Here is a 26,905-nt window from a genome sequence, read left to right on the forward strand (position 1 = left end):
CGGCTGGCGACCCATGTTTTCACTTCAAAAGAGAATAATCATTGTGTCATTGATTTCGAACGTTTGTGTGAATTATCCAATAAATAGACCCTAAAACAACAACAACAAATGTAAATAACAAGAAAAAAAGTGTGAATTAAAAAGCCATTGACATTTGAAAAGTGTTGATGAATTAGTTGGGTTGAGGTGGCGGCAAATCCTCGATTCAACTATGGAGAACAGTATTTCGAAGATAAAATTAATGTTAATAATATTATATGGTTTATGAGGGTGTGAAGCTAGCTCCAATTTTTTTAATTATCGGGGAAATAACACTGTGCGACAACAAAAAAAAATTACAAGGAAAATCGAGTAGATTATGAAAGTAGAGCTAAAAATATGAGACACGTGTATCGGCGTTTTTAAAGTTTACGTCGGAAAGTAACCAAAATAGGCGGGGCAAGTTCCGCCCATTTTTAAATTTTTCGAAATATTCGAGTTTAGATATCTTGGAATCCTTGCATTTCAGGTATACAGTGTCTTTGGCAACTTTACTTAGGACGGTGTGGGAAATATTTTTGTTAAAAATTTTAACCCTCATGCAGTTCATCATAGGAGTCTTTTTTGTACTTTTTCCCAAAATCTTTCAAAAACTCATTAAAAATGTGATCGTATGAAATCCGAATATTCTACAAAATTGTTTACCATAAAATTTTACTTTAGGTCTCGGAATACACCAAATCTGTAACTCTTGTCTAATCGCCAGGAATCTCTAAAAATGAAAAACACGTTTTAGGGTTGATGTCGGACTTCATCTGAGTTTATTCAAAATTGTCCCACAAACCATCATTTTAGAGAGATGATGTCAAAGACAAAAATATTCTTCGTCAAATTTCACCATAGATCACCAAAGAAATGAAATGTCTATTTACATTCTATAGCATGGAAATATAAGTATCAATTTTACTGAAAAAACATGAAAATATTTCCCAATTTTTTTGATGAAAAATTTTCCCTTCTTTTTTCTAGTTGATACATGGAAGTAATATAAAACTTGGTTATAGGTGAATAGTGTCAAAGGATGAAAAATTCTACACAAAATTTCACTATGAATTTCAAAATAAACCACAAATCTATGTACACTATTTCCTTAAAAAAAAATAGATTACAACTTTATATTTATTTTTATTTTCAATCTGTATGAAAATTGGAAAATACGGCCCGAAAACCTATATATCAAAAACAAGTGCTGCTAAGAATGTTATATATTATGGTTACAGATTTCTTTTATTCAGAGACCCATAATAAAATTTCATTTGGAACATTTCTTTCTTTAACATTATTCCCAAAAAGTAAAGGATTTTGCTACATTTTGATCCAGTATGGAATTACGTAAAATTAACAGTCCAAAATTAAAACATATAATTTCATCCTAATATATATAAATTTGGAATCTATTTTTTTAAAGAAATAGTGTACATAGATTTATAATTTTGCATCAGAATGCTTGAATATTTTTCTGGCCAACTTTTGTAGCACAGTGCCATTTATCGACATTTTTCGAAAAGTTTACACATTCTCAAGGCCAAAACTGCCTGAAGGAGCGTTCCAATGCTTTTGCGATGTATTAGAGAGTTCTTAACTACGGTCATGGCTATAATTGTTGTCCTTGTGTTCGATCGAAAATCTCAATGGTTTGGCTGTTATATGCCAAAATGTCAAAAAAAAAAAGTGGATAAAAAACTTAAAGTCAAAATCGGGAGGCTCGATTTTCACGATAGACCTATGGTTTAGTAGACTTTTTTGCTTAGTTCAATACCAGGAATAAGAAACGCGAAGGGCCCATTAAGGTTTTTTTCCTTCCATACAAATCGCCCCGGCCTAACCTACATATATTACCCATCAAAGTTTTCGACGCTTTTAAAAGAAGGCCCGATTGCAGGAAAACTACAAGTTTAAGGGAAAAAGTTGTTTTTAAAAAAATACTTAGACTGTCATTTTCATATAGAATTTTAAGTTTTCTTGCAAAAAAAAAATCTCGGCGCTTAGTGTGTTAATAATGGATTTAGACCATAAGTACGTTCGCACGAAATATGTTTTCGACAATTTGGTGTCGATTTGGCCATGTCCGTCCGTCTGCCTGTTTGTCTGACTGGTTGGTGGACACGATAACTCTCAAAAGGATCAACGGATTCGTTTCAAAATTTGAGATTCGTAATATTTTGTCTTTTTTTCCTTTGGGTACCACTCCCACAAAAGTCCAAAACTGTTCTGTAAAATGGTGTGAGCGATAACTCTCGAAGCGAGCATCGTAGAATTTCTATCATACATAGACGAGGTTCCAATATGACCACTCTTTCGTGTTCCTCCCTCACAAAATGTTGGAAAAGTGCAGTTTAAGAGCTCCTCTCGAATCCCTTTGATTTTGGTTGTAGCAACTTGAATTCGCTGCCCTCATTGCGACAGTACAAGTTTTTTCAAGGGCAAGGGCATACTTCCTGAGAGAATGGGACATTTCCTGTGTATTTCAGCCATGTTAAACTTCTCTACAAAGTGGTGTCTTAAGACACGCCGTTCGGACTCGGCGATAAACAGTATGTCCCATATCATTGAGCTAATATGGATCGGGGTGCACTCATTGATATGAGAGAAGTTTCCCCTGTCCCGTATGTGATGTTTGTGGAAAAATTATATATATAATATTTTGTCCAAACTTAGTTTAAGTTCGAAGATGAGCCATATCGACACCTCACCCACAAAAGTTGAACACTTTTCGCTTCTATGGTGCGCAAGATAAAACTCGAAGTCAATAATCGGGTTGGTCCATAATTTGCACATTGTTATGCCTCTAAGAGATATGGATCAGCTTCGCATATAAGTCTTCAGGTACCTCCCAAACAAAATTTGAAATAAGTGTAGTTTAAGACCTCCTCTTGGATCGCTTTGATTTCTTTGCAGTATACATTTTTAGGAGCAGTCCATACTCCCTAAGAAAATGGTCTGAACGAATGAAAGGTCTGTCCTAGAATCCCTTGGAAATGTTTACCGAAGGCACTCCTTGTGGTTCTGTTTGCAGCGATGGCATTTTTTTCGTTGGCAAGTCCATGTTTCCTGATACTATGGTCCAAAAGCTCTACATTATGCGGTGACCAATTTAAATGACTGGTGGACGCGATATCTATCCAAAAGAAATGACTTCCAAAATAAGATCCATTTCCAAAATGGACAATACGGTCCATTCCTTCAGGTACCTCCTCTGCAACACTTCTGAGCATTAATCAAAATCCATATTTTTTATCGGAAAGGTCAAAAGGCAAACAGATTCTGAAAACCCCCTAGAATATATACATTTTGGAGAAAAGGATCTTGAGTTGATGAGAGTTTCAAGTTACACATGCTGAGGGTATATCTCTGTCGGCTTAGCCGACTGATACTTTTTACTTGTTTTGTTGTTCTTTGCATTCTGACCTACTTCCAAGTAAGCAGCTTGGAAAATACCCTTTCCACAAGTTCAACACACTATAAGTGTATGTTGACATTTTTCAGTTTTTGCAATAAAATGGGCCCACCTGATAACCATATTTTTGAAGTTTCATTTTTTGATTAAATTTTTGGACGTCATTCCGACTCCTATATATCTTTCTCATCACAGAATTATCGTTGAATTATGTAGAAATCAGATGGTAGTAACCAGCAGATGCAAAACCCTTATCGGCGTATTGCCTTTAGTCTAAAACAATTCGGCTGGTAAACTATGGGTCCCTGGTGTCCCTGGTGCCTTATTATTCTTTGTTTGTTATTGTTTGATCCCATCGGTGCGAATTGTTTAAACTCCCTTTAAATTTTTATTGACTTAAGCTAGGGTCGGTCACATTAGGCAAATATTTGCACTAGCGATCGGCAGTGTGCGCTTACTGAGAGCAAATGAGCGTAAATAATGCATTGAAATTTATGCTCACTTGCTCTCAGTAAACACACACTCCCTGTCTCTGGAGCAAATATTTGCCTACTATGTGACCCTAGCTTTTAACTTAGTGATCCAAGAGGATTAAATTCACATTTGTGGTGAAACCTGGTGGCCTCTTTCTCTAAGATGACTCTATCGAATTACTTCCATACTTCTTGTAGTGGCGGAAAATTGTTTCCAAAAACAAATATTGCAATTTTTATGTAACGCAATTTCTTGAGTTTTTTGATTTGTTATTAAAGTAAAGGGATGTTGTAACATTATCATGGATTTGAAATTTATTGAAAATAAACGTTTTTCCATTAGTACAGATTAGATAGTCCAATTTAGAATATAAGTCAACGGGGAACCCGTAACTAATGAAAATTTGAAATACTTTTCCAATTTCTATAAATTTAAAATGTATATAAATTTGAATTTTTGTGCCTCAACAGCCATTATCGTATGCAAATAAATTAAATGAAATACCAGTAGTCAAATTATATAAATTTTCTACAAGATCCAGAAAATGAAAAACATGTTGTAAATGTGTTCACCAAAACAGAGTCACTAAATATATTTGTCTCCCATTAGTTTCACCTAAAATAAAGTTATAAATTCTATTCGTTGACTTTAATATTCAAAATAATTAAATAACATGACCACCGAGAGTTTAAATGGGAATTTTATGTTAATGGAAGTGGTAACCAAAACTCTTATCATTAATGGCACAATCAATGTGATGCTGTCTGTGGTGCACTGGGTCCTCTGTGAGTTTGACAATTTTCCAAACACACACACACCCATTTTATCATTAGAAAATGAAATGTTTTTTTTTTCAAATGGAATTGGGTCAAACCTGACCATAACCTGTTCCCCACATAAAGAAAAACAAATACCATTTTTTTTTAATTTCTTTGCTCTAGATTTATTCAAATAAATGTTGATTTTCAAATCATTTGTTAAGTTAAACAAAGCAAGCCTACATTTTAGCGACCACCCACTGTTATGGTCCGTTAGTTAATTGATTGTGGAAGGAAATTCTTTTAAATGGGAGTTAAATAAAAAAACCAAACTGCACCTCCACCACAACCGTATCCATAAACAAACATTGTTGTTGTTGCTGTTCTTCTTCTACTTCATGTCCAGTCTATATAGACTGGGTGTTGCTGCGTTTTTAACTTAAACTTCAACCAGCCCCACCAATCATTTATTTATTGTTTATTTGTTATTGTTGTCAATTTTGATGTTTGTTTTATTATTATTTTCCCTGTTGTTGTTGTGGTTGTCGTTGTTTACTCTAATTATTATAGACATTTGTTTTGTTTAAACACCATCGTTGCTTAATGTGAACGACATAACGACCGACACATCAAATCATCATCGTTGTCGTCGTTGTCATAGTTCTCATAATGATGAAAATAATAATTTTTCTTACAGTTTTTTCATTTTGTTTTATGTACATTTTAGTATGTGTTTGTATTGATTGTTTTATGTGTATGTGTAGCACTACTACAACTACTACTCTACTCTTTACTATTTACTATTCATTTATGTATGCCATTTACAAACAGATACCAACATACTATTTGTTATTCAAACATTCATTATCGTATTGAATTAATAATGAAAATGGAATAAACCTCTTGCTGCGAGTCTTATGTTTTTCATTTGTTTTTCAACATCAATTTTACTATAATTAATTAATAAATTATAAAAAATATACATCAGCAAATTAAAAAAAAAAACAACAGTACAAATATTCATAGATGAATGCAAGTTGAATTGATTTTTTTTACTGTTCTATATTGAAATTTTATCCATAGCTAAAATTATGATGAGAAAAGCAAAAAACAAGAAAAATAAAACAGAAATTGTTGTTTGATTTTAAGTTTAATTTTTATAAACAAACTATTTTTTAATTAAGTTTTAATTTATTTGAATTTATTTTTATAATATTGATGTCAGGTATGTTTGTGATTCAAAATAAATGCCATTTATAAATTAGCAATGATTGAACATGCCAGCAAGAGAGAAGGATAGGAAAATCTATATTTTATATTTAGAGAAAAACATACTTAACTTGTTCAGTTTCAAAATAAAATTAGAATATTTTAAAGCCATAAAGCAATGAATTTAATGTTTGCGCCTAGAAGTATGCATCTTTATTTAACTTTCCCTCTCAACTACAATCAAATGGTATCAAATGGTAGTTACTGGCAATTTTGTTCTAGTGAACTCTATAGACAACTGCCAATATTTTCGTAAAAAAACATTACAAATGTTACAAGATATCGAATAGCACAATATTAAGGGCAAATTTCCAACTTTTTTTCAATTTTAAATTTATTCTATTATTAGAATTAAAAGAATGTTAGAACTCACAGTGTCTCATCGCCATTTGACATTATTGAAGCTATCAGGCAAGATTTAAGAATTTACTCCTTAAATCGAAATAAAATTCAGAACTTTTTGAACAAATTGGTAGTTATAACAAATTGTTAGTTATAGAAAAGTAGACAGACGTCATATGATTTTATGCTCCGGTTCGACGAAAATGTTGGCATATACATATATCTTTCCTTTACCGACCCACCGCAGAAAATTATGAAAAAATTACCACAGATAATGCTTTTCATGCCGATTCCAACGATGTATTTCTTTTGTTGGGGAAATGTATACTTACCGAGATATAGGCCTCCGAAATGCCGAAAATTCCCTTGTTTACTTGGGAAAAAATTTACGATTTAAAAAAAGTTTGTTCGCGTAGCCGAAATTCGCTCCTGTCCATAGAAGAAAGTTTTAAATCCGCGGCCAAAGGCCGGCTACCTAAGAAATCTTGCGATTTAAAGGAAATTTTTGTATTTTTTTCTGCGAAGGGTCGTTAAAGGAAATTTGTTCCAAAATGTTCTTTGAATAAAATCATTCTGAAGGGATACAATCATCCGTTTGAGGAAATAGGTTATATTAAAGTCGCTTTATAAATGGCATGAAAATCGGGTTATATGAATGCTTATAGTGCTGCAGAACATGCATATTTGTTTTTATCTATTTGATATTACAACAAATAAACTATTATTTTGAATCACAAACATATTTGAAATGTAAATATTTTATATGTATATTAACAATTTATCTCATTATTTATTATGTATGTATAAGAATTTTAATTTATAATATTATTATTTTATGAATTCTTAAGTTATTCTGTGTTCGTTCTATATGTTGTATGTTTGTTCTTTGTACCTTTCCACTGAGAAATATTGTGCATTAATCTATTTCTTCTATTTGTGTCTTTGCTTTAAAAACTTTATGTCCCCCAGATTTTTGCAAAGGTCGTGAAACGTTACAGAATCTCTGCGATCAAATACCTGGTGATGCTTTACTGTATTCCTTGTTTAGGGAAAGTGCTGAACCTGTTAAGTGTCCACTAAAAGGTAAGAGGATTTCAAATAAATTTCAAAATTCGATTTTTTATTTTATATTAATGACTGAATTTACCGTACAGGTCCCTTTGTTTTTACCTATAATCGTGGAAATGGCGAGTGCAAAAGTCCTGTCTCAAATATTGAGAGCTGTACCGAAGATAGCCGTTTGCTATTAAGTTTCCAGGCCTGTCCCGATGTTGTGGGGACAGAAAGTACAGGTGTGTGTTTAAAATTTAAAGAAACATTTAAATATTTAACAAATATATAATTATTGTTTCCTTATTACAGTCGAAGAGCTAACTTGTCTGGCCACATGGAAGGATGGCAATTCTCGCTATTTAGTGGGCCTAGTATCTCATCACCATGCCATATCCAATGAAGAACGTTATCGTTGTTTTGTCTATGAGAAGATATCTTCATTAATGGGTAAGATTTTTTTCAAATTCTCTGCGATAAAAAAATGTGAAACATTTGCAATAGTAAAAGATGGGGCATATAAAAGAGATTGGTTTTTCGTATCTTCTATTGTTTAAACTTGCAAATGAAAAAATGTTTGCAAGTACAAATTTCTCTAAGGTTTTTTAGTTGGAGAATTTTTTTATGTTTTCGTGAAGAAAAAAAATTATTTTGAAAATTTTGCCTGGGACGAACATCATTTTAATATTAATTATACCCTCAGCATTTATGCTATCGAGGGTATAAACACTTTCATACGGGGAAAATAAGCCTCATTGAAATAATGGTTTTAGACCCCAATGTGTTTCAGACAATTTGGAGTTGATTTAGCCATGTCCGTCCGTCTGTCTGGCTGGAGCGCACTCGAACGGATCAACCGATTCGGTCCAAAAATTGGCGTTCGTAATATTTTGTCCAAACTTAGTTTAACTTCGAAGATGGATTATATCGGTCCACTCCTTCACTTTAAGACCTGCTCTCGAATCATTTTGATTTTTTTGAAGCAACTTGCATTAGCTGCCTCAATTACGGCAGTAAAATTTTTTCAGGGGCAAGTCCATACTTCTTGAGAAAACATCACAAAAGTTGGAAAAAACCCCTATGGCACCATATGTAGTGGCTGGATGGTTCGAACCGAATACTGCGTTCGTCCACACATTGGATATTGTAATATTTCTTCGAATATTAGATGAAATTCGAAGGTGGTGCTTATAAGTCCGCTCCTTCCGGTACATCCCCTACAAACGTTCGAAAATATTCGCTAAAATGGTACGCGCGACTTCTCATACACGTAACAACCAAACTTTGGATTTCTAAATATTGTCGAAATTTAGTTTATGTTCAAATTTGGGCCATATTTGTCCAATCCTTGTGGTACCACCCACACAATTGTTCAACATTTTTGTGTGGTTCGTGGACCCTTTGGACATTTTTACCGAAGGTTTTCTAGGAACTTGTTTACAGCGATATTATGTTTTTCGTAGCCTAGTGTGATAAAAATGCCCTATCTATCGATAACCCCGCAAATTTTTGAGCTTTAATCATATCCATACTTTTGTCGGTGCATACCACCAACATTTTGAAAACCCCCCTAAATACATACGTTCTTTTTTGGGAAAAAAAGTATTTCAATCCACACAGGCTGAGGGTATATCTCTTTCGGCAAAGCCGACTGATACATTTTTACTTGTTTTACTTAATTTCTCGTCTTTGCAAGGACAAATTAATTAAAAAAAGAAAAAACAATTAAAACATACTTTACCATATTTTTACCCTTTTAACAGATATGGGTCACTTTGGTGGACCTAGCATGTCAACGTCTAAGGATGCAGAATACAAACTGGCTCAATCGGGTGATGCAACATGTAACGGTTTGGATAGTGCGGAGGTAAGTTTTATTTAAAATAAGTTAAGGCCTCGACACATAAAAAGCATGGCATTCTTGCTTAAGTCATATCTGATAAAAGACTAAAGACCAAGTTCGACCTAATAAAAATATTTCAGAATTACATTTGAATTAGATCGAACTTGATCTTTAGTCATTTACCAGACATGACTTCAGCGAGAATGTCATTCTTCTTATGTGTCGAGGCCATTAGCTAGAACATAAAACTTATTATGTATTTTATTTTATAGGTGGGTTCACGAATTATGTCATTGCGTAAGCCACCGGTCACAGAGCGCTGCGATTTTCCAGCTTGGTTTAAGGGACCTCGACATTGGCACGTTCTAATGGGCAATGCGGTTTATAATTATCACTCAAAGTAAGTCAAAATGAAAAATATATACTTTTTGATGATATTCGACATTGTTTGTTCGTTGTTACAATTAAATGGTAGGAACGGAACAGACTATTTCCAAGGAACTATTCCGAATAAGAAACTATTTGAACTTTATCCACCTCTTGCATTCCTATATGAAGTTCCTGTCGTGCACAATATCCCTTCATTCGTATAGTTCATCTCCTTCCTTTAACTCCTCACTCCCTTCGATCTTTCTCGTGGTATCGTTCATTATTCAGATGCTGTCACATTGTGATTTAATTTAAAGCAGACATGACCAAGAAGAGAACAGAGAAAATGTGAATGTATTCAAAATATTGGTAGCTTATAACAGTGTTAGTAAGTTTGTATTCACGCAAGCTACAAAAAAATAACAAATCAAAAAATTTGCTCTCTTTTGTACGCTCTTTCTGTGCATTCGGGTCATGTGCGTGTAAACTGCCGAAGATCATCGGCACCGCCGTGCCAAATGTGATCATGTATGATTTAAAGTGAACGATTCATTGAAAAGAGCTTAGCAACTGATCAGCCGATATATTTCAAAAATAGTTCACAAAACTAAGATCAGATTGAGTCATGGTTTATTAACCATATTCTGACACCGCAGCGTGATAGAAGACCAAAAATAGGAAGATACGTGTTCCGTCGCGGTTATGGGCAGGTTTGGGTTATGACATCAAGGCCTCAGGCCTTTGGGGGCCCATAACCGCGAAAGTTGAAGTGATAGGGAAAAACTCCGGGACACGTATCTACTTATTTTTGTTCTTCTATTCCGCTGCGGTGTCAGAATATGGTTAATAATTTTCGTGTCGCACAGTGATATTAACTAATGCCACAATAAAAACGTCCGGTCCCGATGGGATTTGAATTACAACATTTACAAGTTGAATCCGAATTGTAATGAAATTTACTCAAATTACATGTGACAATTGTGTATTACAATCAAAATATCTTAACTTCGAATAATAGTTCTATTAAATTTAATAACTTTCTTCATATCTCTCTCCCATTTTAGCGACGGTTCCATACACATTATAAAACCCAATGGTTATATGGATACAAGAGCCTTGTGCGAACAAATCAATAAACAGACGGCAACGGAAATGATGTCAGTGGTACATTATACCACCGGATGGTGAGTGTTTCGGACTCTATCAGTTCTCTGTGGAATACTAATAAAATTTTTTTACAGTCAATCTGGTTTTATGTGTATGATGTTCTATCGTCGAGATACGCATATCATTGAAATTCAAACAGGAAAACCAGCCTCACGTCTCGAAGATGCCTGTGCTCCGGATCATTTTGATATTAATAAGACACCCTATATAACTCTACTAGGTAGGCTAGAATAAATAACAAAATCATCACCAAAAAATAATATTAATTTCCTTCATTACAGCATCCAATCCTGATCCTCAAATTTGTCCCATGGAAGGCTTGTATACACTGAGAGGTGCCATAGGTCCTCCATATATGGCCACAAGACATAAACGTAATCACAACAACAAGGTGCATGGCATACACAATCATCATCATCAATATGAAAGTAATGAAAGGGGTCTACTGCATAGAAGGTAAGATAAATCATACCATAGCTCCATCTCGAATATAATGCTTAACGGGAGTTATCATTTTTCTCACACAGACACGCCTCGTTGAGTTTCCGTAACTCAAACCCCAATGAACGCAATGCTTGGCATTCGAATACACGCGGCTTGCCGGGACGTTCTCGGCGTGATGCTTCCAGTACCACAACCCAACCCACTACATCTACATTGAATAGTAGTCAAGTGGCATCCTCGGCGGTGGCGGCGCCTGCATCAGCATCACCCAAAGATGTAACGACCCAGGAGATTTTGGTTGTGGGCAATAACACAAATGTTGGTTTTGTACAAGATCCCGATAGTGATAATAGATTAAGAAGTAGACGTAATGTTCCTGAATGTATAACAAATTACAAGGCTCAACGTCAGCTGTGGATAGGTTGTACGGAGCCCAATGTCATTGATGTTCGACCATTGTGCAATGATGAAGGCGATGAAGGTGAGTTGTACACATCAAAAGAAGGAAATGTGATAGGGGAATCTTTCATCGGAGAACTTTTTATTTAAGTAAAAACAAAACCCGGTTTGGAAGGAAATCATAGGTTTGGGAACATTTTTAAGTAAGAGATGTGTTATTCGTCAATTCGGTTTTTATATTCCGAAACTTTGGCGTTGTTTGCATCCGTAGCAATATAGTGTCGAAAAACCCATCCCACATGAATTTGTTTGCTAGAAATTATTTAGCTGGATTTCCGTGAAGGTGTTTCCAAAACTTTTGGGCTGCATTAAAAATGTTTTTAACTTTTCAAATCTTCTAGCTCAGTTTGGAAAGAAATGTTTCAAATTTCAAGTGATCTGTATTTTTTTATTTAAAATATGTTATTTTATTTTCAGAATATTCCTGTCATGGTTCGTGGACTGAGAATGGTACGGTTTATATAATTGCCCGGCACAAGGGAACAAAGCACGGTGTCTGCATTAGCTATCGGCCAACAGAAGGCAACAATGCCAAATTAGTGGTGGGAGATGCATGTTATCGGGGAACCCAAAAGCCACCTGAACATCATTTGGAAGCCAATTTATCAGTGTTTGGTAAGTTTGAAAACCAATTTAGAAATACTCCGATGATTTAAATAATTTTTATTTCTTTCCCATCTGCTTCCACAGGCAAATGTGGTGAGACTGGTAATACATCGGCAACCACACCCATATTCAGTTGGTTACATTTAATGGCAACCGCTGTAATAATAACTCTATTAAGTCAATTTACAATACCAAGATGATTTAGCAAATAATAGAACTGCAACAACCCTCACATACCCGACAACAAAACATGAAAATATTTGAAGAGAGAAGAAGAAGAAGAAATATCGCTTTAAACAACAACAACCACAAGAAAACGAATATATTTGATATAAGAAAATTGTCTATATATACAGCTAGACTAGATACGAATTCCAACTTAAGCAAATATCACATGTTATAAATACAACAACAGCATCAGCAAAACCAAGTTCTTAAAAAAAGTAAAATGCACCCTAATACATAAACCAATTGTTTGTGTATTATTCTTTATTCAAAGAATTTTTAATAACAAAAAATTACAAGAAAAAAAAAACTGGCAATTAAGAAAAAATGTGAAATGTAAATAATGCTAATAACGAAAACAAAAATTATAGAAATAAAAAGAATGTTATAAAATAAAAAAAAAACATTAAATTTAAGTTCAAATTTTCTACTTCTGTTTTTTTATATATAGATGTCATATAAATTAATACTAAACTTATGAATAAAAATAAACATAAAAAAATACTAAATGTTGTATAATCTGCGCTCTATTCTTCCCCCCACTTGATTCAGCAACAATGTTAAGTGATTGTAAATACAAAAAAAAACTTGGAAATTTGAAATAGTTTCAACTTTTCATTTGCCTGTTCTAATGTGTAAATAAAATAAATAACTGTATGGTTTTCGTTAAACATAAAAAACAACAATAAAGCAAATTGAAAACATAAACAGAATGGTTTGCACAAAAAATATAACTAGTAAATAATTCAACAACAACAAAACAAAATAAAACGCTATAGCAAACAAATAATAACAATTTAAATATAACGACAAAAGACTTTTGCTGTGCGTTCAAACATTTCTTTGTGTATTGAATTTTTCTTGATTTGTGTAACAATTATATTAATAATGTTTTTTGCAATTTTCTTTAAATCGATTTTTTGTGTTATTTTTTCAATAAAATATTTTATGTATCCTAAGCTTTATAAAGTAAACATGAAAGAAATTGCTAAAACAAACAGACAACAACCAACTAGACATCAATTACGAATTACAAAACAAACAACAACAATAAGAACATCTTGTGAGCTTTTATAATTTCCCTATTATCAATGTTTATGTTAATATTTTCACACTTATAACTACATAATTATAAATTAAATAAAAAATATTATATAAAAAAAAAACAAAAACAAAATGCAATGTTATACGATTTGTATTAAGCTTAAAGCTTTAAATGTCTTCTGAAATGCATAAAGAAAAGAAATCAGGTTTGGTTTGATATTTTTTTATTATTTATTTTATTATTTGTTTGGAAGATTATTGTACCAAAACAAAATCTAAATGGGAGGGGAAATGTTATGAAATGCAAGTGAGAAGATAAAATTAAAAGTAAGTCCTTTTGGAATGAGAGAATCTAACAGCATGGTATTATAGAACTATTTCCACACGAAGCATGTGAGAAGAATTGAAAAATTAGAAGCGTTTTCTTCCAAAAATGTTTGATAGATTGATATATTTATGTTAGGGATTTAATATGTATGGAATTAAATCAGCCAGATAAGTTTAAAATTGGGCCTGTTTTTCTAATATGTTTCGAATTCAAATCTGTTCGAATTACTACCCAATTCGTGTGGTTTTAGAACAATTTTTTGCTCTGTTCCAGAACCTACTATTTTTTACTACGATAACATTTATTCCTTTATGTTATCGAAATAAATAGTAAAAATTAGTAGATTCTTGCAATACTGGAAGAGACCATTTGTTTGATTGAAAACAAAAATGAATCAAATATTTTTCAAAAAACATATGTAAGTTTATTAAAAGTACCCCCTGTTTTTGTAACTATTTTTTGTTCGTTCGTCTATATTCGTAATAATTTGGGCATCCATAGCTCAGCCCTAGATGGCATACAGATTTAATTCTTCGTAGACCCGTTCTGTATATAGTAAAGAATTCCTCATTAAAAATCAGCGTTCCACATTTGCGCTAAGCCAAGTAAATCGATCGAACATTTGACAATTCGTGTGAGAACATGATTTTTTTTTACAAAAACAGGGGGTTAGATTTGCATTCGAATCGTCTTAGTGAAACAGGTAATTTATTTTCTGTATTTAAATTATACACTTTAGAACTAATATTTATTTGAGCATTCATTTTTGATTCTTGAACGTGAAGGAACCTCTGAAAACTATGAGTAGACAATGTAAAATTGCACGAACGTTTTCGAATTCATAAAAAAACAATTATTTATTCATTTCTCGTTGGAGTGAGCTGAATGTTCGAAGATTTGTGTATATGAAAAAGAAAAGCCGAGAAGATTCCAACACAACCACCAAATTATGTGACTGGTTTCAACTATATTTTAGACCGACTAAACTATTAAAATTATCAATAACAAGTAAAAAAGGTGTCAGTCGGCTTTGCCGACAGATATATACCCTCAGCCAATGTGAAGCGAAACTTGTCCGATCGAATGTATTTAAGGCCTCTTCAGAATTGTGTGGCCCTTTTTGGACATTTGAACTTGCCGACAAAAATGTGGATTAGGAATTAACTGCACTAAGACACAAATGTTGAACTTTTGTAGAGCAGGCACCCTTAGGGAGGACCGATATGGGCCATTTTAAAAGTTAAACTAAATTTTGTAAAATATTCCAAATATCCATAGTTTGGACCAAATTGTTTGATCCTAGCATTTTAGTGAAATTTTTTAAATATTAGGGCGAAGTACCGAAAGTTGTGGACCGGTATTGCTCATGAAACTAACTAGATATAATATGACGAAGACCAAAAGTTGGACCAAATCGGTTGAACAGTTCGACCGCCACATATGGTGACATAGGGGTTTTTAACACCCTTCGGGCTGTTTTCCCAAGAAATATGGACTTGCCCCTGAAAAAACTGTTACAGTCGTAATGGAGGTATCGAATGCAAATCGCTTCAACAAAAATCAAAGTGATTCGAGAGCAGGTCTTAAAGTGAACTTACCCGAAATTTTGTGTGAGAGGTACCAGAAGGAGTAGACAAATATAGTCCATATTCGAACCTGATCTATATCTGGTAGATATATTAGGATGTACACAGTATAGATTACATCGGTCACTCTGTTCAAGAGTTATTGTGCGCAAAATTGTTCCGAACATTTTTGAAGTTTTGTGGGGGAGGTACCTGAAGGAGTGGACCGATATAGCCCATATTCGAATTTAAACTATGTTTTGATAAAATATTACGAAGGCCAAATTTTGGACCGAATCGACAGATCCGTTCTAGAGTTGTCTTGCGCTCCAACCACTACACAAGGTGACATAGGGGCTTTTTGCAACTTTCCGGCCATTTTCTCAGGAAGTATGGACTTGCCCCTGATGAAACTTGTACCGTCGTGTGGGGGGAAGTGAATACAAGTTGTTGCAACAAAAATCAAATCGATTCGAGAGCAGGTCCTAAGCTGAACTTATCCGAAATTTTGTGTGGGAGGTACCCGAAGGAGTGGGCCGATTGAGTCCATATTGGAACCTTATCTAAGTCTGGTAGAAATTTTACGATGTGCAAAGTATTGGCCAAATCGGTTACTCCCTTCAAGAGTTATCATGCCCGCAAATTTTCCGAACATTTTGGAACTTTTGTGGGGGAGGTACCGGAAGGAGTGGACCGATATAGCTCATGTTCGAACTTAAACTAAGTTTGGACAAAATATTACGAAAGCCAAAATGTGAACCGAATCGGTTCATCCGTTCGAGAGTTATCGTGCGCACCAGCCAGCCAGCCAGACAGACAGACAGACATTGCTAAATCAACTCCAAATTGTCTGAAACACATTTCGTCCAAACATACTTGGGGTCTAAAACCATTATTTCGATGAGGCACATTTTGCCCGTATGAAAGTGTATATACCCTTTCTAGCCTAAAGGCTGTGGGTATAAAAAGACGGTTAGAACAAAACTCCAAAAATGAAATAGTGTGGGATAGTGTGACAGATGCCTTTTGATATATCGCAGCTGTTCAACAAAAGGGTAGTAACTCAAAATTTTCTACTTTTCAGTAGAGACAAAAAACGATTTATGTTAATATTAAAAGGTATAATACACAAACAACTATGCCATCGTAAAGATATCTTTTTTACTACACTACAGCAATGGATTTCTTTTTATTTCATTAGGTATTTGGTCATATTTCTAACCATTTTTCGAGTTACTACCATTTTGTTGAAACAAATGTTTGTTTTAGTAGAGAAATCATTTCGACTTGTGCCCCTTTAACTGAAAAAATGGGCGGCGATTGATAACATAAAGAGGGAACAATTCGAAATACTACTCTTTCGCTGAAAAAATTGCGATGTCAATGCCTGAAACATGTGGGCGCAACTTGAAATAAGTCTCTTTTGTCGATACAGAGTAGTTATTCTGAAGAGATGACAATTGACTTATCGGTATTTTTTGACGAAAGAGTAGACAAAACAATGGGAGTTTTTTACAGTAGGTAAAGTTGATTATTATGTATCGTTTTTTGATTAAAAGTGAAAATTTCAAAATTTTGAGTTACTACCCTTTTGTTGAACAGGTGCGATATATTTGATCACAGTGACAACCTACTTGGAACTGATTTAAAACTCTGCTGGTTATCTTGATTAGCAAGTTATATGTGTATAATTCGCCAAATAGAAGCAGATATGTTTTCATAAAATAAAATTTGCAAAATATTTAAATTGGGATAACTGAGCGCCTTTTAAAATAACTATGATAACACTATGCAACACTGAAAATGCAAACAACTTGTAGTATCCATTTTTTTGAAAGTTCATATTGAGACTACAAAACCGCTACTAGGGTTTTGTCATGTCAGATCCAGTTTAGATTTTATGGTCTTATCTAAACCGGGCTCAAACTACAGTTTTTTGCATTCATCGGGCCTTTATCTCAGAAACTATTAGGAATTTGTCTTTGACAATATTGTAGCCCTATACTAGTAGAACTTATCTCTTGAACAGACCTCATAAGAAAAACTCCATCTAGGACAAGAAAATCGATAAAATATAGAAAAATGTACATAATTGCTGAAATTCTGGTCAGTATCGCCTAAACTGTTGGGAGTTGGACCAAGTAACCTTTTGCAAAAATCTTCCAAATAAAGTTCTCAACAATTCTTTAGGACATTCTGAAACTCTAAAATGCTTACTTCATGTTGTTTCAGCGGTATTTTGCATTATTTACTACTCGTATTTCAAACCCCCACCAAAAGTTTATTCTCGCATTTCGGATCTCACCACATTATTGATATATTTATTAAATCGTCGTTGAAAAATTTACGTGATAGAGGTATTTTACAATAATAGCATGTTCTGAAGAATTGTGCATTGCATTCCAGCGACTATTTTTCCAAAAGAAAATATTCAGAAAAAATAACGGTTTTGGAGATATGCTGCGAAATGTATACAAATTATGGAAATTTTCTTTATTTTATCAAAATAAATAAATGTATAAATGTAATTTTTCGAGTTCGTTGTTTTTCCCAATATTTAATTCTTGTCCTACAAATTTGCTTCACAGGTCAGATGAAGATTCACATATGTTTCAGAGATATAGTCCAGAATTGCTTTAAAAACTCAATATTTAACCATGTTTAACCATGTTTAGATGGGGCCATAAAATACAAGTGGGATCTGAAACTACAAAACCCAATTGGAGTTTTTGTCATTTAGGTCTGTGCTTTCAAAAAATCCTCAGCTCAAATCGTTTGCACAAGATCAACTTAAAAATTTTGCACAGTGTAATTGGCCAATTGACTAACACATTAGGTATCGATTTAAAGCTCAGACGGTCTACTTTCATTATCAGAGCTTTCCATTGGAATACGTCCTACTGAATCAGATACCCTACACTACAACAATTTGATATAAGATTCACATTTTCCGAATTACATAAAAATATCTAGCCAATATTGGTGGTGCAATGCACAGATTCGATTCCCCGGACATGCAACATCATCATTTTTAAAGGTGACAAAATTTCCCTCAGTGTAATGTGTCAGAGCGCCTACTTTCCAAATTTGATCAAAATTGAACAGAATTTGGCGGTTCGGGCCAGCAAATATATGAAATCGGCCGAATATATATGTATTTGGGAGCTATATCCAAATGTGAACGGATTCTTACTTAGTTTAAGTTCGAAGATGATCCAGATCCACAAATGTTCAACATTTTTCTGTAAAATGTTGTGAACGATACCTCGAAGGGACGATCGATTTTGAAAATTGCAGTTTATTAGCTCCTCTCGGATCGCACTGTGGTTTAGCTTGTATGGGAGAGAGCGACAAAAATATTTCTAATGAAGATATCGATCTGAAATTTTTTCAGTAAACACGTAGTAACTAGATGATAATTTTCCCCACAAATAGTCAGGATTGGTCCACTTATATAGACCCCCCATAACGGTACTTCCAGTTTTTTTATTAATTTAAAAATTTTGTCCATATTTTCAAAGTGAATTCGCTGTGATTTGACATTTTGTGTTCTTTGGTGGCATTAAACATCTTGCGTAGGTCCATGGTCGAAAGAGGTCCATGTTTTGGTATATCACCCACATAGACGTACCTCCCGTTTTTTTATAATTTCACGATTTTGGCCATATTTTCCAACTGAATATGCTGCATTTTGACATTACGAGTTTATAATCTGTATCAAACATTCTTGCCAAAATTCATCAATATATGTCCACATTTTGGTATAGTCCTGTTATAGTCATGTTAACTTCCGATATTTGTCATATTTAAGTATTTGGCCTAAGTTTTTGACCAAAACCTTTGCAAAAATCGTGACATTTTATGAATTTTATTCTTGACTAGGATTAATGGGTAACAAGTATCAGCAATATGAGGACCAGAATATTCTTACTAGGAGGATTATCATATGTACCAAGGGCGTACCAGATTATATTAGATGTAAACAATGTCCTATAGGTCTCAAACTGCTGCCAATTTAACCATTCTACGTTGTTTAGTTTTCTGTGTGAAGCTTAAATCTACGACAGGCCTTCCGCGTTGTTACTTTCAACGGCAGATAATTCTTAAAGTGGCATGTATCTTTCAAAAATAATGGTGTCTTTTATATCAAGCCAATTTGCATGACTTTTATCAATTTGTTTGTTCTCTTGTTCTGTACCCAGATTTTTGTTTCTTCGAATACCGTCCTATGCTGGCATTGACAACGTTTTTTGAACACCATATTTCAAAAACATACAAATGTGAAAACACACATTCATACTGTAATCCTAAAATCATCATTTTTTATAAAATAAGATCGAAACAAAATACAAAACAACAACACCGATAACTTCAAAACACCCAAAAACCCTATACCTCCGAGTATAGGGTTTTAAAATGAAAACTGAATATCGCTCGGCAACTTTCGGCAGACGAGATAATTTTTTTCTAATTATGGACACTTCCACGAACATTTAAATAAAAATAATGTGAGCATCCGCGAGGATCCAAGGTACAAAAAGTATACTTCTTTTCATAATATTAAATGAAAAACACTCACAAAAATACATCTCAAAAGATATCAATTTTACTACAAACTAAATATACAAATTTATGATGTTATCCATTAAAAACAATAACAATAGCATTAACTTTAAATTCAATTTCTTACTATAGTAATTTTACACATTACTTTTTTGTGATATCACTTGTAACTTGTCACTACGTTAATGGAAATTTCAATGTCTCAATTTCTTAAAATGGAAATGCTCACTTCTGTGGCTCTGCTTTAGCAAGTACCGTTAGAAGTTGTAAAAAGAGAGCCTGAATAGTAATATTTGATGTGTCTACGATAGATTTGAATATTTACAATCATAATTTGTAGACGTCGATTTTTGTATTTTTGTCGCAGGCTGGGACCACAGTGGATCGTGTTGAATTTTACGAGGTAAAATTTTTTTAAGGTGGCAAGTCCTGACTTAAGGACAAAAAGATCCAAGAAACCCTGACGACACCAACTAAAATGGCAAATCCACAAGATAACTGTCGCAGGGAGTTTCTGATTGGTCCAAACTTTGTATATCGTATTATTTTATCCAGCCATGTACCAGGTCGGAATATGGACGTCCCGTTCTTCGAGTACCTCCCACACAAAATTTGGGAAAAGTGCAGTTTGAGGGCTCGTCTCGGATCTATTTGAATTTTGTTGTTGTTTGTTTTCATGGTCCCCATTAGAACGGCAATTTTTTCCATAGTTAGTCCATATTTCCTGAGATAACGGCCCAAAAGCTCCAAAATACTAAAATGACTACTATGCAAGGTAACCCTCAAACTTTTTGCAAAAATGTCTTCCAAACTTTGTTTAACGTAATTCAATAATTCGAGTTCTCTATACATCAGTAGGCCTATTCTGTAACTTTTTAACAATCCGACAATCGACAACGTTGTGGACACTAAAAATTGTTTGCAGTAACGATATTCAAATTGTCCATAAACTTTCAAACGCCTTCAATTTTGAATGTATTCATAAACAATGTATTCATGTATGTATGTATTCATTAACAACAACTATTATTATATGTATGTTGTTTTCATAACGACATTTTTAACAAAAGTTGTTAAAATTAGTTTAGAAAATAGAAAGGTTGGTAATTATGTTATTAAAATGAGTTTCTCGAAAAAATAACAATATCGACTGTTGTTAAAAAGTTACAGAATAGGCCCACAGAAGTTGCCTACTTTTTTTTTGATATATGCCATTGAGTTGGTATAGTCCCACATTACGGTACCTACAGATTCCCCCTATTTTGAGGCAAACTCGTGATAGTAATAATTATGTTTGTTTTTGTTTTGGTCAGAGGCTGAGGATATATCTCCGTAAGCACAGCTGACTTTTATTTTCTTACTTATTCTATATCTCTTGTATTTGACCACTTTTGGTAACACAATTGGGACCAATAGGTAACATTTTCTACTTTCATTGCAAGGCTTTCAATTTGGAATACGCCTAATTAGAGCGGAAATATTCGCTTAAAACGTAACGTATGGATGGATACACATAACCAGATCGACCCATCGCGTCAAAATATTTACATTGGTATATGTATGGTATGTTATATAAATAAAATAGTTGAATAACGCATTTAATTTTTTAACACTTTTAGTTATTGGTCGGTCCACAATAGCGAAAATATTTCATTCATATCCTAAAATTCAACCTTCCAAATTCAAAAATTATGCAGCCTTGTGTATATTGAGATAAATGATAATTTGTCCTCCAAAACGATTTTTTAGTTAAAGTTTTCAAAAACAATATTTGTTATTTTAATTAAACATTTTTTATTAAAATTTTAATTTTTATTACTTATTTTTTTTATTATTTACTTAATATAATCTATTACCTTATATAATATTTTTACTACCAAGGAGACAATACTATATAGTAAAGAAGTAAAAGACAAACGAGTTACTTTAGTTATTAACAACAATTGAGTTTCTAACCAACAACAAAACTAACAAATTAAGTTTATGTGTATCATTTAAGTTTAAATAATGTATATTTTATTTCAATATATGACAAAGATACATAAATGATATATTTTTATATATTGGTTTTTGTGTTTTCAAAAAAAAGGAAATAAAAATATTTAGAAATAAATGTATGTAAAATAATAAAGCACTTGATTTGAATTGAGCGTAAAAAAAATTAACTAAATCGCAATTGCACAGGAAATTTTCAAAATTTCATCTCAACATGCAAACTGGCATATATGAAAAATATATATAATAAAAATAATTGCCTAAAAAATCGACTCTTTTTTATAAAATAAATGTACAAAAGAAAGTATATAAACAATATTAGAAGAGAATACAAAACTGTGTATTCAAACTTATAAATAAGTAATATTTTGCATAGTAAAAAAGACATTGCATTCATTGGTTTCATAAATAAAAACAACAACAATATAATTCACATCAATACGTTTAAACAAGAACATTAATGCTACTTTGAAAAAACAAAAAAAAACGTAACTTCAAAAGTGACATAACATTAACTTTAGATTAGTTATATTTAATTCAACTAATTATAAATAAATGTATTTACAATATATATACTAATAATTACAATATAAACAAAGAACTCTCATTTAAGTAGCACTAAATATTAAACTAATAAACTAAAAAGGTATCATTTAAACATTTTTTAACTATAGAAAATAAATAAATTGCAAAAAAACAAAACAAAAACTAAATTTTTCAATTAAAACAAAACACGCAAGTATTTAACTCCAGCAATTGGCATACAAACCATTATTACATTAGTACTAAAAACAAAACAAAAAACAAAACTAAATAATTCAAGTAAATTTAATTAAAAAACAAACTGAAAAAGAGCAAAGACGAAAACGACGATGAAAAAGACAGATAAAAAAATCATTTAAATGTTTTTAGAATGTTTAAGGCAATTAAGAGGTGATATAGATCTAGAAATTGTTTAAATATAAACTCCATCATGCACCTAAATAAAACACCCACTCACTCACACACATCCTCAAACATCCACTCACTCCCACACTCACTCAACAGAAGAAGCACACTCACTCCAACTTCATTTTTCCTATCAAACATCAAACAATGCAGTCAGTCAACTTTACATTCCAAGTCCTTTCCTCGCAACGAACAACAAATTCCGTTAAATTTAAATTTCCCCCTCAAACCAAATTCTAATACTTACGAAAAAGAAGATGAAGAAGAAGGATAAACAAAATTATACATACATAAAGAAATAAAAGAAAAAAATGAAAACCCGAATAAAACGCTTATGAATGCATAATTATTATTATTAACAAAAAAATACAAACAAAAGGAAAACAAAACTGAAATGCAAAAAGACAAATATTTAACTCTTTTTTTTTTGTGGCATAAAAATATAGTCTATAAGTTCATGAACAGAAAAAAAGGTTTTGCTATACAATAAGGTTAAGTGATTTTACTAAAACAAATTGAACCCCAATTTAAGTTTATCTATTTCATTTCAATCATAATAAAATCTGTCGAGTATTTAAAGGATACAATGAAGGAATTTTTTGATATATGCATTATATAGATGGCTTCTAACGGAATTTTGTTTCTTTAAGAGGATCTTAGTATAGATTTTCATAAGCGTTAACGTTTGGCTAGGATTCTCAATATCATGTTCAAGATATAATGCTGGGCAACAGCGGTTTTGGGTGGGTGGAAAACTCTTTTTGGAGATGAAAGCCCTCAGTGAGTATATTAAGAACCAAAAGGGAAATGTTTACCATAGGTCAAGTTTCTGACATATCGCGTGATGAACTTTTTGATTTCCCCCCATAATGTCTCAGTCAAATCGAATGGCGAATCTATTCGTAGAACATTTCATCATTGTAACTCCTTTCTTTTCATGTCCTTTTGCTCCTTTCTTGAACCGTAGTAAAAATACCACAAGATGAGCTTTTTTAGCCTCCAAATATTCTACAAAAATGTTGCTCGGAAGATTTTAGGTAAGGTTCTCATTGGCATCTAGTCAATGTTGTCCAGTTTTCATGGTACTTTTTGAGATTTAATCGGTTTTGGTTCAGAAAAAAAATATGTTTGAGGGTATAATTATATTTGTCATTCCGTTTGTAACACATCGAAATATAAAGTATATACATATATTATTGATCAGCATAAAATTCTATGTCGATTTAACCATGTCCGTCTGTCCGTCCGTCCGTCTGTCTGCTGAAATCAGGATACAGCTCGCAATTTTAAAGATAGAGAGTCAATATTTGGTACAGAGGTTTTTATTACTTGCTGGATGGTTGGTATTGAAAATGGGATATATCGGTCCACGTTTTGATATAGCCCCCATAGGACGGTACCTCCCGATTTTCGGTATTTTTAAGGTTTTAGCATCATTATCCTACCAAAATTGCTGAAATTTGATATTTAGTTGTCGTTGGGTGTATAAAACATTCCACATGAAATTTGTTGGTATAAGTCCACTCATTCATATAGCCCCCATAGAACGGTACCTCCCGATTTTCGGTATTTTGAAGGTTTTAGATTCATTATCACACTGAAATGGCTAAAATTTGGTACTAAAGTTTGCGTTAGGTATTGATCCATGCCTTCATATAGCCCCCATAGAACGGTACCTCCCGATTTTCGGTGTTTTGAAGGTTTTAGATTCATTATCACACCGAAATGGCTGGAATTTCGTACTTATTCTACGTTGGGGGTATAAAACTTTCCACCAGAATTTTGTCGGTATCGGTCCATGCCTTCATATAGCCCCATAGAGCGGTACCTCCCGATTTTCGGTATTTTGAAGGTTGTGGCCTCAACTTTCCTGCGAAATGCCTGAAATTTGGTATTTAGACAACGTTGGGGATACTCAATTTTCCTCTTTAAATTTGTCGTATAGGTCAACGCCTTTATATAGCCCCCATAGAACGATATCTCCCGATTTTCTGTATTTAGTCTTCTTTGGGTCTAAAAACTTTCGGTCAGAAATTTGTCGGTATGGATCGACGTTCTGAAATAGCTTCCATAGAATAGTGCCTCACATTGTTTTACCAAAATTGCTGAAATTTAGTATTAAGTCTTCTTCATACACGATAGGAAACTAATTATTCCATTTTACTTCAATATAAGTCGTGGTGGAGGGTATAACAAGTTCGGCGAGGCCGAACTTAACGCCGTTTTTACTTGTTTTTCTGTATATTCGTCATTGGTTATTTATTGGTATGTAGACATACCAATTGTTTATTTTTTATGTAGACATCTTAGGTTCTTCTGAAATACCTACTTTCCGTCATTGTAAGGGTGATATTTTCTTCTTTCGTTCGAATGCCTCTAATAGAAGCGAAGACATTCGCATAAAAATGAAACGTTGACTTTTTCTCGATAACTCTAGAACAGATCAACCGATTTAGTTCACAATTTGGTACTCGTAATATTTCTTGCAGACATAGATCAGGTTCGAATATGGACTATATCGGTCCACTTTACACAAAATTCCAATTTTTTCTCAAAAGTGCAGTCTAAGTACATGTCACGGATCGTTTTAATTTTTATACCCAAAGTCCCGGTCCACACTAGCGTGAATTTCATTACAAAAATTCATGAAATTAGGTGTTCTTCAATCGAATTCCCCACTACAGCAATTTTATGATTTTACTCTACAATGGAGGTCGATCTAGAGACGCATAATTTCATGCAATTTTTTCAATGAAATCACTCTAGTGTGGACCGGGACTAAGCATTTATGCTAACGAGGGTATATACACTTATACATTGTGCGCACGATAACTCTTGAAGCGAGTAACCGATTTGGTCCACACTTTGCACGTCGAGAAATTTCTACTAGACATAGACGATGGACTCCATCGGTCCACTCAAAATTTCCGAATAGTTCTGTTTAGGACCTGCTTTTGAATCGCATTGATTTTTGTTGTAAAAACTTGTATTCGCTGTCCCCATTAAGACGGTATAAGTTTTATCAGGGGCAAGTCCATACTTCCAGAGAAAATAGTCCGAAAGGTTTAAAAACCCTCAAACGATTTAGCCGATTCGGTCTAAAATTTGGCGTTCATAATATTTTGTCCAAACTTAGTTTAAATTCCTTTAGGTACCTCCCCCACAAAAGTTTGAAAATGTTTAGAATAATTGTGCGCACGATAATTCTTGAAGGGAGTAACCGATTTGATCCATACTTTTCGTATCGTAATATCTCTACGGAGCATAGATCATGTTCAAATATAGATTATATAGGTCAACTCCTTCGAGTACTTCCCACACAAAATTTGTGAAGAGTACAGTTAAAGGTCGGCTCTCAAATCTTTTTGTAACAACTTCTTTTCGCTGCCTCCATTACACGTTTTTTCAGGAGAAAGTCTATACTTTCTGAGAAAATAGTTCGAAGGGTTTAAAATACCCCTGTGGCACCATGTGTAGTGGCTGGAGCGCACGATAACTCTCGAACGGATCAGCCGAATCGGTGCAAAATTTGGACTTCGAATCCCTTTGGTTTTTGTTGTAACAACTTGTATTCGCTTTCCCCAATACGATGGTACATGTTTTTTCAGGTACAAGTCCTTACTTCTTCAGATAATGACCCAAAAGCTCCAAAACAAGCCTGCTGGCACCAACTAAACTGTGTATTAGGATAACCCTCGAAGTGAAAACCGATTTGGTCCAAACGTTGTACATCGTATTATATAGACTTCAGAGGTATTGTGTGTTACTTCTTTTTCTTTAGGTCCGAGGCTGAGGGTACATCTCTGTCGGCCAATCCGACTGATACTTTTTTACTTGTTTTAATGGTAAATTCCCAATAGCAGTTTAGTAATAAATTCGGTATATCCTGACTATCTTTACTTAATACACCTGATAAGTTCCTCTGGCCTTCTTTTTCATTTGCAAAATTCTTCTGATCATTCAGCAAGCTCATCTCAAAAGAGAGAAACAATTGAAATTCAATCGTATGATATTCATCGT

At 33.4% G+C, this 26,905-nt stretch overlaps 1 protein-coding gene across 3 annotated transcripts in view; it reads left to right on the top strand.

The window, feature by feature from the left end:
* Window positions 1-12,846, top strand: part of aus (argus) — a 157,040-nt gene extending 144,194 nt beyond the window's left edge. For 2 of the 3 annotated variants that reach the window (XM_073963369.1, XM_073963370.1), the window contains exons 5-15: window positions 7,249-7,362; window positions 7,434-7,571; window positions 7,642-7,779; window positions 9,093-9,196; window positions 9,445-9,572; window positions 10,606-10,725; window positions 10,783-10,928; window positions 10,990-11,164; window positions 11,236-11,633; window positions 12,029-12,226; window positions 12,302-12,846. In XM_073963369.1, the coding sequence (XP_073819470.1) occupies window positions 7,249-7,362; window positions 7,434-7,571; window positions 7,642-7,779; window positions 9,093-9,196; window positions 9,445-9,572; window positions 10,606-10,725; window positions 10,783-10,928; window positions 10,990-11,164; window positions 11,236-11,633; window positions 12,029-12,226; window positions 12,302-12,417 (1,775 nt within the window). In that variant the 3' untranslated portion in view covers window positions 12,418-12,846. Of the gene's footprint in view, window positions 1-7,238; window positions 7,363-7,433; window positions 7,572-7,641; window positions 7,780-9,092; window positions 9,197-9,444; window positions 9,573-10,605; window positions 10,726-10,782; window positions 10,929-10,989; window positions 11,165-11,235; window positions 11,634-12,028; window positions 12,227-12,301 lie in introns of all 3 variants that reach the window. The other variant, XM_073963368.1, reaches the window with a different exon arrangement.
* The last annotated feature ends 14,059 nt before the right edge of the window (window positions 12,847-26,905 follow it).

This window comes from Musca autumnalis, unplaced genomic scaffold (genome assembly GCF_047663935.1).
Source record: "Musca autumnalis isolate F117 unplaced genomic scaffold, ASM4766393v1 scaffold_1, whole genome shotgun sequence".
NCBI classification, from domain to species: Eukaryota; Metazoa; Arthropoda; class Insecta; order Diptera; family Muscidae; genus Musca; species Musca autumnalis.